The sequence below is a fragment of the Dermacentor albipictus genome, chromosome 1, assembly GCF_038994185.2.
Source record: "Dermacentor albipictus isolate Rhodes 1998 colony chromosome 1, USDA_Dalb.pri_finalv2, whole genome shotgun sequence".
Classification (NCBI taxonomy): Eukaryota; Metazoa; Arthropoda; class Arachnida; order Ixodida; family Ixodidae; genus Dermacentor; species Dermacentor albipictus.
The window spans coordinates 190,211,358-190,224,390 of NC_091821.1; the positions used below are offsets into that span (position 1 = coordinate 190,211,358).

General features: G+C 41.4%; 2 protein-coding genes across 3 annotated transcripts in view; one reads left to right on the top strand and one right to left on the bottom strand.

Moving 5' to 3' along the window:
* On the top strand, window positions 1-1,449 carry LOC135898032 (solute carrier family 25 member 44). The gene has a single exon (XM_065426761.2). The coding sequence runs from the start codon at window positions 341-343 to the stop codon at window positions 1,289-1,291; it is 951 nt and encodes a 316-aa protein (XP_065282833.1). The 5' UTR covers window positions 1-340; the 3' UTR covers window positions 1,292-1,449.
* A 798-nt stretch (window positions 1,450-2,247) lies between these two features.
* The window catches only part of RecQ4 (RecQ4 helicase), a 30,378-nt gene continuing 19,592 nt past the window's right edge, over window positions 2,248-13,033 (bottom strand). For both annotated transcript variants that reach the window (XM_065426760.2, XM_065426759.1), the window contains exons 19-22: window positions 5,079-5,247; window positions 4,818-5,004; window positions 3,451-3,589; window positions 2,248-2,582 (exon numbers count right to left, since the gene is read on the bottom strand). In XM_065426760.2, the coding sequence (XP_065282832.1) occupies window positions 2,355-2,582; window positions 3,451-3,589; window positions 4,818-5,004; window positions 5,079-5,247 (723 nt within the window). In that variant the 3' untranslated portion in view covers window positions 2,248-2,354. The remainder of the gene's footprint in view (window positions 2,583-3,450; window positions 3,590-4,817; window positions 5,005-5,078; window positions 5,248-13,033) is intronic.

Genomic DNA, 13,033 nt, shown 5'->3' on the forward strand with positions numbered 1-13,033 from the left:
TTTGCCGCAGTTAGCGCTACGAACGCGCGACAAGCGTACGATCGCATGATCAGTGGGCACTTAGCCGATTTGTTGAAATGGTGCGCCTTCACGTTTTATGAAACGTTGCGGAGAGTGCTGGTTGTCTCCAATTGTTTTTCGACCAGCCAGTTTTGTAGACATGCGCGCTTTACGCGGTGAACTTCTGACGCTAACTACGTTTCTACATCCCTGTGATTGCTGCTTCATGGACCTCGTGCAGAGCTATGTCGAAAAGCGGACGACATGAAGAGCACCCGATTATTTATTGTACGTATTTGTACTTAAAAGAAAACGCCGGATTTGGCACACACCTGCGAGCATGGAGGATCCCGAAATTCTTACGATAGAATGGGAGATGATGGACAAATCCCGATTCTTCATGTTCAGTATTATCAACTCGTTCACCTTGCGTTGCCTGGTGTACCCTCTGACGGTTATCAAAACGCGACTACAAGTCCAAAAACAGGGAAAGCTTTATAGTGGTACATTTGACGCCTGCTCAAAGATTCTGCGCTACGAAGGCTTCGTAGGTTTGTACAGAGGCTTTTGGATTAATACAATACAGATGTTCTCGGGTATCGGCTACATCTTCACGTATGAAAAAGTGCGGGACGTGCTGTCTCGACACGCTGACATACACGACCGACGTTTAAAGGGCCTCATAGCTGGTGGCTGCAGTTCTCTCGTGAGTCAAACTATCATCACACCCTTCGATGTTGTCTCCCAGCACATAATGGTTTTGGGCCGATCGAGCAAAAGCGGCGGTATGGTCATGAACCCGCTCAACATCAGCGCCGACCTGAAGAGGAAGCACCTCATCTCTGCAGCCATTGTGCGTGAATTGTATCGGAGAGACGGCTTCAGCGGGTTTTACCGGGGCTACTTCGCATCGCTACTTGCTTATGTGCCCGCCAGTGCGCTATGGTGGATGTTCTACCCGGCCTACGCCGACGGGCTGCGGCGTGTCCTGCCTGGCTGGACGCCTCAGATGTTTGTGCAATGCATGGCAGGACCCATGAGCGGCATCACCGTATGCTTCATCACCAACCCAATGGACGTTGTGCGGGCCCGCATCCAAGTGCAGCGCATGAATTCAGTCACAGAAACCTTTTGGCAGCTCTGGACGGAAGAACGCATGCGTATGTTCCAGATTGGCCTGTCGGCTCGCGTAATGCAGAGCGTGATCAGCTCATTTCTGTTGGCCCTGGGCTATGAGACGCTCAAGCGGTGGAGCGTACACGACGAGTACAAAGACAAGATTCGGTGGTAGTTTACCAGGCACCATTACTGCAAGCTTGCCAGAAGATAACTGTAGTTAGGGCGCTCCTTGCAGGATGTGTGCTTGTACTACGTGATAGTGTTTATTTCCTCAGTGGCAACGTACCATAGCGCAGATTTATTTCTATAAAGAATGATAGATCAAGGGGAGCTTATTATGGTGTGCTTTATTTGCTAATGTCATGCCTTGTCACATTGTAGTGGCAGACACATTACCTACTTTAATGTGCACCAAATTTATTCCTTATTTATAATTAGTTCAGCTTCAGTGTGCTGCTGAAGTGAGTTAACCATTTTTGTGAATAGCACATTGAAACTTTTATGTTAGATGGAGAAAACTCCTCCTTTCCTTTTTGCATACTATCAACGTTTGTTCCATTCTGTGATAACTTTATCTGTCAAGCTTATAGCAGGCTGGACTTTGTTGAACAGCACAGCACATCACCAGACCCGTGTGCAATAAGTAAAGATTTTCACTAACTTATAAATTTAATTGTGTCATTTTCTAGTCTACAGGTTCTAGGAGAATTCATAAAGCCGTTCTCTTCTGTGCTAGTAATTTTTAGATATGCAGCCATGAAATGGATTGCTAAAAAAATGATAGCCACAAGTGCATCTGGCAAACATGTACCCTGCAGATTTTTCTTTCTCTCTCTGGCTCGGTACACTTTGAAGGACTCAAACATTAACACATTTTCAGATTATCTCTTTTCCATGTTTTATGTTTGCAGAGTTGCAAGTCATAATAGCAGTACAGTGACACTTATCATGTATGAAAGTGCAATGTTGGCATGTTATTTCATGAGGCTAGTTGATGTAAATGTAATTCACAAGGAAAGAAAGGAAAGAGCAGCAATAGCTAATCAGAAAAGTCAAGACATTTTCCAAATGGTTTCAGTTGCTGCATTTATTAAGGTCTTGCAAGACAGAAGACAGATAGGACCTATACATGAATAAATAAAAATTTCTTTATTACAAAAGAATTAAGGCAGTATGTATTTACATATAAAATTGTCTGCAACATTGAGGGGGCTGGGGAAATTTCATTGCACAGTTTAACGCAGTGAGAGAATTTCCTTGTTTGCAATGTTTATTATTGTGTTGAAGTCCACATCCAAGAAGCTTCTCCAAAACCGGTGCACCCTTCCCCACACTTGTGCTGGAAAACATGGGCTCCCTATGCCATGAAATATTCGTGCCACCGCACGACCATTGAATGAGTGGTCCCTGTGTTGCATCACAAGGCTTCGAATTTCCTGTCGAAGGCTGCTTAGACATGGCTCCTGTTGTGAGGGGAAGGGCAGAGGGGGGAAGAGGAAATAGTGAGCCTGTTACTGAACTCTCTTCAAGGCTGCAACAATGTGAGACACCAACTCTTAAACCATAATGTACTGTACTGTGTGATGGCAGCTGTGGGATAGTGTCGGTTAACATTTTGTTCTTTCAGATTAATTCATGCGAGCTTATTGTTGCCTAGGTAGACTTGCACATTGCAAGCTAGCACAAGCCTGTATACTCTGTTTCACAATCTGGCCCAGGAGTGGAAGCTACAAAGCATGCTCTGGTGCTCAATACTTGAGCAGGTGACACTGTGATATTGATGGATACTTGTGTGATCACACATCTGATGGTTCACACCAGCTGCAGCTTCCCTTTCAGAGCGAGAGTAATTGGAAACAAAGTATACGCATCAGCATACTTTTTAGATGGTCTTTTCTACAACTGACCACACTAATAAAATAGTGCTGCCATAAATCTAGCAGCACCAAGCCACCTGTAATACTGCACCATAAAACATACTTAACATTTTAAAACCTTTAAATATCAAGTTTGCTTTTCCAAACCCATTAAAAAAAATTTCTCACTGTGCTTACGACAAATACTTGCACACCCTAGGAAAATAAAAAAAGAGGTCTGCTGGCATTCTCATGAGCAAGCTTAAATTTGTGAATAAAATGATCGTAAACCTACTCGTTTCAGAAACTTCTTGTTAGGTTATTTTTGCTAGCTTTTTTTGTTGTTACATGAAACAAGTATAAATTGTTCATCTGTTGTTGCCAACAGCAGTGGAGCAATTTAGTCAAAATAAGGGCATTTAAAATATGCCAACCAACTTTCTCAGGTGAGCACAAATCTTGTAGTACTACTTACAGTCTGTGCAGGCTCTTCATCATCATCTTCATCAAGGTCCAACCTTTCATCAAAATAATCTTCAATCAACTTCTTAAGTGAATTGCTTTTTTCTATGCTTGCAGTCTCTGCACACTCGGCACATTCTTCACAAGATGCACTGTAGAGCAAAAGAATACAAATTTTGATGCGACTCTGAAATGCTCGAATGCAGTCTTGACAGACACAAAGAATAGCTGCTAGCGTGCTGTTGATTAAAATTATGTTCTGGGGTTTTATGTGCCAAAACTACGATATGATTATGAGGTATACCATAGTGGGGGACTCCAGATTAATTTTGGCCACCTGAGGTTCTTTATGTGCATCCAATGCTCGGTACACAGGTGTTTTCGCATTTCACCCCCATCGAAATGCGGTCACCGTGGCTGAGATTTGATCTCGTGCCCTTGGGCTTAGCAGTGCAACGTCAAAGCCAATATGCCGCCACGGTGGATGCCCTTATGCTGTCTTGGATACATGTACCCCAAACAGGCAATACATAGATTCAAATGTCACCTAGTGACCGCTCAACATGTGACCGCTCTTGTATCTTATTGGTTCCTGGAAACTCGGTTTTATTGAATGCTTGTTTTTTTTTCTTCTAAAACTAGACACGATGAAGCCAGGGAAAAGTATTCAATATGTTCCATGCACCAGCAGCTTTAATGAAATAATACGAGGCTAGCCAGCATTATTACTCGTAGTTTTCTAACACATGCAAGCAATTATTAAATAGAGCTCTGGTTCTGATCTGCAGATTCAGTGAAGTGAATGAAAAGTAAAGTAATGCTTTATTACCTGCAGGGTAAGTGCTATCTTAAGTTGGAATGACAACAATGTCTGCTTAATGTTAAGATTGTGCTATGTCACAATCGAAATGCTCTGCAGCTGCACTTGTGTTCAAGGCAACCCTGCGGAGGAAATCTAATAGTCCTCACAAAAGTTAAACCAGTAAAATAACATGACATAAAAGTACAGGACAAATACATGCTTACAGTAAATAGTGCTTATTAATAATTTAAAGAAACCATTATAGTACCTATAACTGTCAAACACAGTATGCACTTAAATAACATGACATAAAAGTACAGGACAGCTACATGATTACAGCAAATAGTGCTTATTAATAATTTTACAGAACCATTAAAGTAGCTAGTATAGTATAGTAGTGTAACGGTTGCACACAGTATGCACTTTAACAATTTGCTACTGTTACAGCTCCAGTACAAATGTGGATTGTGATACAGGTGGAGCAACAGTTTCCGAGCAACAAACAGTTCTCAACAAAAACATAAAATGCTAATCGAGACTTGTCATGATGAGCTGCAGTAGAACTGCAGAGCTGCTACCTTTGGAAGGCTTCATGCACTTTTCTTAGACGGGCAATATCCATCTTCTCTTGCTTTTGTACTCTTTCATACAAGTAATCCAGCAGGTGATCGCAGTCTTCTTCAGTGAGGCTGGCCGAGACATTCAGGTGAAAGGCAAGGTCTGAAAACTCCACAATGACACCTGTCTTGCGCGAGTGTCCTGTTGCTGTGGGGAGGAGGTGTCACAGGGTAACAGTTAGCACACACTAAAACTGATTGATTTCCGTCACACTCACTTACCATGAAGCATAGTGTTGTCATACTCTAGTCTCTTCAGATCCCTCTTGACCAGCTTAGAATTCCAGCCCATACGTGCAGCCACATCCACAACAGGAAATGACAGTGTGTTGGCAGGCTCTTGTTCACAGTTTTTCTCTTGCAGTGCTATTGCAGCTGCCACTGCTGCATTCTGAAATTGGTAGATGGCAGTTGCTGTTTTACATCATGCACTCTAGTGAAACCATGTTCTTTAGTTATAAGTATTAGTGTAGTTAACTTTAGTCAACGCAACCCTTAATGGTCTTTGTATGAAACAAAATGTTGATTCATCCTGGGGCTTAATAGCAACCAGTGTAAACTAAAAAAACTCAAGAGGTGTGACTGGAACTGCAGAACGTTTTAAAACGTAGAATGAAAGATGCAAGCAAGAATCATTTGGGAGGCACCATGCTACATACTTACAATGAGAGTTGCAGAACACCCTACACTTCTGTAAAAGACTAAGGTACAATGCACATTACAAAGTCATTATTTATAATTTGCCTTTGTAAGTGACATTGATACAATTTTACATCAATGAAGATCCCCTTTATGAAGGATTGCCAGAACATTCTTTTGAGCTTGGCAACCCTCACCATTGCTCTCCTTATGTTTTGGTTTAACATAAGGAAAATGGGCCTCATTGCCAGGAGATATATTGTGAAAATAGTTGCTTCATACTGAACTTTTTCTGGAAAAGCTTGGTGGATTGCACATAAACTTCCTTATTGTGCTCTACAAAAATATGGGGAACAGAAGACCACCTTTGCTTTTATGATCAGTGATCAGTGGGAAGGGTACTGTTTTTGAAATCACTAATTTATCCAGGCTCATTTAAATTGGCTTGCAGCAGTTACAGTATCTTCTCTATTAGAGCAACTGTTTCTGCAAATGTTGATATCCTGGGTGCCATTTCTGGGGAAAGCAGAGACAGTGTCAAAAGCTTTGTGCTGCTGTTAAACCCTGTTAAAAAAAGCACAGCATACACAGTCATCTGCTCTTGGAAAACTTGCGCTTTCAGGTGTACACCCTGTTCACCTTGGACTTCATTTAACCATCTGATAACAAGCAACTAGCTTGTAAACTGAAGAACATGTTAACTGTAACAAAACAAGCAGTGAGGAAACCACAGGCAGAGACACTGTCATATCTCTGTGGTTTCATTTAAAGTCAAGATGTCCAACCAATGCCAAATTTTGAGGAGCACTAGAAAAGTTTTGAGATGACCAGAAACGAAGCTGCTGTCTTGTATACCGCTACATTTTCTTGAAACGCCCTGAGATTCTATGTACTTTTGTTCTGATAAACCATTTTTAAAAAGCACTTTCTTCTACTCATTTTCTCTTGGTGCTGCACTCTTACTCTTGTATCTATGGATAGCTTCTTCAGGGCTTGAAAAACTCCTGCAGTGCATGCGGCGTTTCACTGTACAACACAGGAAATAATTACGCAGGGCCACAAGAAAACTTTCGGGTGGATGAGACATGAGTTTAATCTTTGTGGTCAAAAACAGAGTGCACAGGTGCAATGTCACGGTACATGATGATTCCCCTCAGTGCTGCCCTTGCCTGCCATTCTCACAGCTTGTTAAAGCTCCAGGGAGGCATACTATAGTGTATCACTTAGCTGTAGCAGTCCTTTGTTAATCAGTAGGAATAGTGGCAATGTCACCACTTTTTTTTTCCATCATTCTCTTGCCAACACTTTGTGGCAGCTCTACTTTTGTTGGTGGACTTCCACTGCAAGAAATCCACACTGCTCACTGGCACTTATTTTCTAAATCAAATGTCAAAAACCTGTTTCGAGCTGACTCGATCAAAACTGGCCAGGATTTCCTCGCACCATTCAACACAAATGCACTTTTGCTTATTTGTCAAGTGTGAGGCACCCATCAGGATGAAATTTTCCGGACTCTCAGATGCTGGAGCTAGATTTTTGAAACTGCTGGTGACACAGTCTGCAGGGCCATTGCAATGTCCTTAAATGTAACTTGATTGTTCTCAAACACAACTATTTCCACAGCAGCAATGTTTTCTCCGTCGACTGCGATCATCAGGCGGCCAGTTTTTTCTTCGTCTTTTCAGTTGTACCCCTGCTAAATTCTTGAAACTAGTGGAATATTGTTAAATGGGAAATGACAAGCTCCCTAAAAACCTGCTGTAAGCACTAAGGGCTGTCAGTTTTATTTTAATCACTCTTGAAATCATAAAATGTTATAACGCAAAGGTTCTCTCTTTCCCGCTTTATTGCAGATGGCGATAGAGTGCAAAGCAAACAATAACAAATTTAGCCCTGCATGAATCAACAATAAGCCTTGCCTGGGCAAATCACTAAAGGGCTGCTGTTCGCCGCAAGATCAAGCTACAGGTGGCAGCACTGTCGCCACGTTAGTGCAGATAGGAGGTCGGCGGCACACATTGAAATGCGCATGCGGCGGTGCTTCGCTGTGAACGAGTTGGACCGATTTTTTGGTAATGAATCGTGCTGACTGTAGCGAACTGATTATATTGCCCTCCTATGCCACATTTTCGCACGAAATACACCAAAAGTTTCTTTTTACTTGAAAGAAGCACCAATTGCCATAGAAGAAAGACTGGCAATCAGCCAAACAATGTGTGCTTCAGCACTTACTTGGGGCTTTTTGTAGATGTTACGTTGGCATTCCAGCTGCCCTCCTAAAACTGTTGTGCAGCTTAATTATTACTGCACTATCTGCAAATCTTCCACTAGCTATAAAAAAGCATCCCTGCACAGTAATGTTAAATTAGCAAGATAATGTGCATTTTAAACCAATAATTTTAGACATACATATCCATTTTCCTGTTGTTTTTTTTTTGTTCGCTGCAAAACGCAAATAGTTAATGAGTTTGATTAAGCAAGCTAGGCCACTGTGGGTGACAGCACATTAGCAGGATCACCAGGTTGCTTCAGACAAGAATATTTTTATTGCACTAACACTAAAAATGCGTAATTTAAGAACAGAGCTTCCCTTGTGTGGTTAGGTGTAAAGACTAATTATTTGAGAGGCTAAAGTAATTAGGTTTTTCTATTTCAGCTAATAATGACTACTGTTTTCCATCGAGCTAACACTCTACATTGAAGAGCTAAAGGAAATTATAGTAACTGCCTTTCAATTCAGTCTTATGATGTGCTGTGTCTAGAGACTGCTGTCACACATAACCCTGACTAACACCTTATTTTAGCCTTCCTTTTGTAGCAGCGAACCAAAAAACAAAAGCCCATGCTTTACTATATATAGAGGCAAAATAATGTCTCCCTTGTTGCATCAGAACCACATACTAAAAGAACACTTCAGGCTGCCGTATAACCACTAGGCGAGAGTTGTGCAATTATCACAATGCAGTTATCGTAATATAAAGTGTATGACAATAATGAGTGCTTGCTAATAATTCTTTCTTTTTTACCGCTTAGTGACATTCATGGCACCTAGTTCATACTGCGTGGTTACAGAGATTATGGAGTGATCAACACATTGCAACAAGTGGCTGAAGCGCGGCATTTACATGTTGCTACGACCACTTGATTTCTTTAAAATGAGGGAAAATGCTTTCTGGAGTGACTTGAAACACAAGATGACATTAAAAATAGTATGATTGTGGAGAATGGAGGGTGCGACGATAGCACATCGTGCGCTTGACATGGGCAGTCACAGATCTTACTACAGCGTACTGACAAGAGCGCAAGGCCAAATGTTTCTGTACAAGATGAAAAAAATGCAAATCAGCTTTTATGGCCGTGCTGCAACCAAGGAAAAAATGTTAAAAAAAATGCGTAAACACATAGGGCGTAGCAGATGAAGCACGGCGCAATCTACACTAACTGCAGTTCAAGAAGTGCCTGCCAGAAAGCGACTGCTAGATCTAGCAGCCAATAACTCTGTTTCTTGGAAAAGAAAAATTATGGGGTTTTACGTGCCAAAACTACATTCTGATTATGAGGCACGCCGTAGTGGAGGACTCTGGAAATTTCGACCACCTGGGGTTCTTTAACGTGCACCTAAATCTAAGTACACGGGTGTTTTCGCATTTCGCCCCCATCGAAATGCGGCCGCCGTGTCTGTTTCTTGGAAGTGTATTAATGATTCGTAACAGTTTGACTCAAAACTTTGCTAGGAACACTTGTAGTACCTCATTAAAACATACATGTGAGTTTGAAACTGGTTAAATGTACATATCGTAATATCTTCAAGACTGCCTGACTCTAGGCATATATGTGAATTGAGTTTTGACGCTTACCTTGTATTTTTCAAACATCTATCATAAATAGTCATTTAGGTCACGTCTTTATGTGCTCATGGGCAGCCTAGCATGAAAATGCTGCATGCACCATGTAAGGTTACTGGCTGACCTACCCTGTGGACAGGAAAATAGGTCAGCCCCTGACCTTAACTTGGCTAGACCACTTACAATGTGCGAAAGACCCCTATATAAGATGAGGGGCTAATTTAGCTATCTTTTCCTGAAAGAATCTCTAGTTCTTGTTTATACAGTAACAATAAACACACTCATACTTAAATGGCCTTTCACCAGTTGGGAAATTTTCTGTTATATGCTGAAACTTGTAATGCACCATACTAGGGAGCATTCTACTGCAAATATTTTTTAAAAGGGTAGGACAATAGCTGAGATAGAAGGAAGTGCAACATTGCAAGCGATCATGCAAGAAGGCAAGCTACGCTCCCTGTAGCAAAGGCTCTCATTATCTTGACCAGTGTCTGCAAGCGACATTCCTCCCCTGCCAACTCCCATATCATAACTGAGAGCCCATATTTACGCCTTGAGCTGTGCCTTGTTCTTTCGCTTCTCTCTCTCTCTTTTTTTTTGCTGCGCAGTGGATTTTCAGTGGCAGCTTCACATGCTCTACGTTTCATAAAAATCCTTGCGTCATTTGCATTGCTGCTGGCTATTTGTTCACTACAAGCAGGACCTTAATGCGGTAGGTGAAGATTGTGACATTTACTGGTGAGGAGGTTGGCTAATCCAAGAATAAGTGTGCCCAGACTTTCCTTGAACATACACCTGTTTTCATGGCATACAAAGGGGTAATATTTTTCAGAAATATTTGCAGCACATGATCTATGCATGGGGCTTGTTTGTTTGCTGTGCCCAAATCTGGAAAGATGCCTATTAAGGTACAGTTCAGATTGGTGAAGCAACATTCTTAACATGTGTTATTAGGAAGCACATTTTGTCTGGCTATTGGTCGAATAATTAGTTACACCAACGAACTTGACCAAGAAAATCATGATGGTAGGCGTGAATTTAAGTTAGAAAGTTGCAAATGACAAAAAGCAGCACCTTACAGACTGCAGCCTTCCTTCCTGGCACCACACAAAGCAATGGTAGAAGCAGATGACCTAAATTGATCTCTTTAAATGCATCTTACACACACACACATGCACGCACGCACATCTGAAAGAAAGCTGTGAGAGATAACAATGGAGATTGTTATGAAGAAATGCACCTAGGAGCTTTTGACGAAATGTTATTCTATTGCAAGTAATGAATAAGTAGCTTTACCTAGAGAAATCAGTATGTAAAAATAATGCCATTTGTTGCAGCAGAAGGGAATGGGAATATATTATGCATATGTTACTGGAAGACAAAGCAACAGCACTGGTTTTGATATGAATGAATGGATGCACACAGATGTTCCACGTTATTGTGATTAAAAAAAGAAAAGAAAGGGAAGGGGGGCACAGGATTAACACCGAAGCACTTTGACGATTATATCTGACCTATCTTTAGCGTGTTATGCCCACTAACGAGCAGTTAAATTGTAAGTAGTAGGACTGTGCCACCAATGTGCAGTGTTTAGTGCTAGCTTACTAACAGAAAAATGTAATGGACACGTCTGGAGTTGCATTAGTACTTTAGCTTGGTGCCAGTGTAAGTGGCAATGAAAATATGCACCTATTAGCATCATCATCATCAGCAGCAGCCGCCTCCTTAATGTCCACTGCAGGACAAAGGCCTCTCTCTGCGATCTCTATCACTGTCCTGCGCCAACTGATTCTAACCTAGCGCCTGTGAATTTCCAAAGTTCATCACCCCACCTAGTCTTCTGCCATCCTCGACTGCGCTTCTCTTCTCTTGGCACCCATTCTGTAATCCTAATGGTCCACTGGTTATCTAACCTACGCATTACATGGCCTGCCCAGCTCCAATTTTTTTTCTCTGAATGTCATTTAGAATATTGACTATCCCCATTTGCTATCTGATGCACACCGCTCTCATGCTGTCTCTTAACATTACCTCAAACATTCTTCTTTCCATCGCTCTTTGCGCGGTCCTTAACTTGTTCTCAAGCTTCTTTGTCAATGTCCAAGTTTCTGCCCAATATATAGGTGGGGCGATGAAATTAGGAAATTCGCAGGCACTAGTTAGCATTGGTTGGCGCAGGACAGGGATAATTGGAAATCGCAGGGAGAGGCCTTCGTCCTAAGTGGACATAAAATAGGCTGATGATGATGATAGCACTGGTAGAATGCATTGATTGAACGCGTTTCTTTTCAATGATAGTGGTAAGCTTCCAGTCAGGATCTGACAATGTCTGCCATATGCACTCCAACCCATTTTTATTTTTCTGCAAATTTCCTTCTCGTGATCAGGGTCCCTTGTGAGTAATTGACCCAGGTAAACGTACCCCTCCACAGACTCTAGAGGTTGACTGGCGATCCTGAACTCTTGTTCCCTTGCCAGGCTATTGGTCATTGTCTTTTGCATATTGGCCTTGAACCCCACTCTTACACTTTCTCTATTAAGATCCTCAATCGCAGTGTTGCTGAACAGGTCAATGTCATCTACAAACCAAAGGTTGTTGAGATATTCGCCATTGATCCTTACTCCTAAGCCTTCCCAGTTTAATAGCCTGAACACTTTTTCCAAGCATGCAATGAATAGCATTGGAGAGATTGGGTGTCCTCGTCTGACCCCTTTCTTTATAGGTATCTTCCTATTTCTGGAGGATTAAGGTAGCTGTGGAATCTTTGTAGATATTTTCCAAGATATTTAAGTAAACCTCCTGTACTCATTGATTACGTAATGCCTCTATGATTGCTGGTATCTCTAATGAATCAAGTGCCTTTTCATAATCTATGAAAGCTATATAGAGAGGCTGATTGTACTCTGCAGATGTGTCAATTACCTGAATGATGGCATGAATGTGATCCATCGTACAGTATCCCTTCCTGAAGCCAGCCTGTTCTCTTGGTTGACTGAAGTCAAGTGTTGCCCTTATTCTAACAGAAATTATCTTGGCAAATATATTATACAATACTAGAAGTAAGTTAATGGGCCTATAATTTTTCAATTCTTTAACGTCTCCTCTTTTGTGGATTAGTAAAATGTTGGCATTCTTCTAGTTCTCTGGGACCCTTGAAGTCTCACAACTTCAAGGGTCCATTTTTCAAGGATCGCTTTTCGACATTGTTTTGTATTGTATTCCCTTGATTTTGTATTTTCTTTTTCAATGTTTACCAGTGTTATTTTTTTTCCAATGTACAAATTCATTTGTATCTCCTACTATGTAGTTCCCTTTCTTTATTATCATATTTCTGTAAGCCCAACTACCCAATGCTCCTCCGAGCCTGTAGGGTAAATTGGATAACCAAACAAATAAATTTAATAACAAACAAATAAACAAACAAAACAAACATTTCATATAAAGGGCTGCAAGCTTTTTGTGCGTGATGTCTCCTCCATCTTTGATTAGATCGACTGCTATTCCATCTTCTCCTGCCGCTTTTCCCCCGTTTCATGTTTTTCAAAGCCCTTCTAACTTCGTCGCTAGTTATAGAAGGAGCCTCTGTAACCTGTTCATTACTAGTTCGAATGGAGGTATTATGGCTGCTCTGACTGTACAGGTCAGTATAGAATTATTCCGCTGCTTTTACTATATCTTCAAAATTGCTGATG

Coding starts and splice junctions, on each gene's coding strand:
- LOC135898032 (XM_065426761.2), top strand. CDS start 341: ATGGAGGATCCCGAAATTCTTACGATAGAATGGGAGATGATGGACAAA.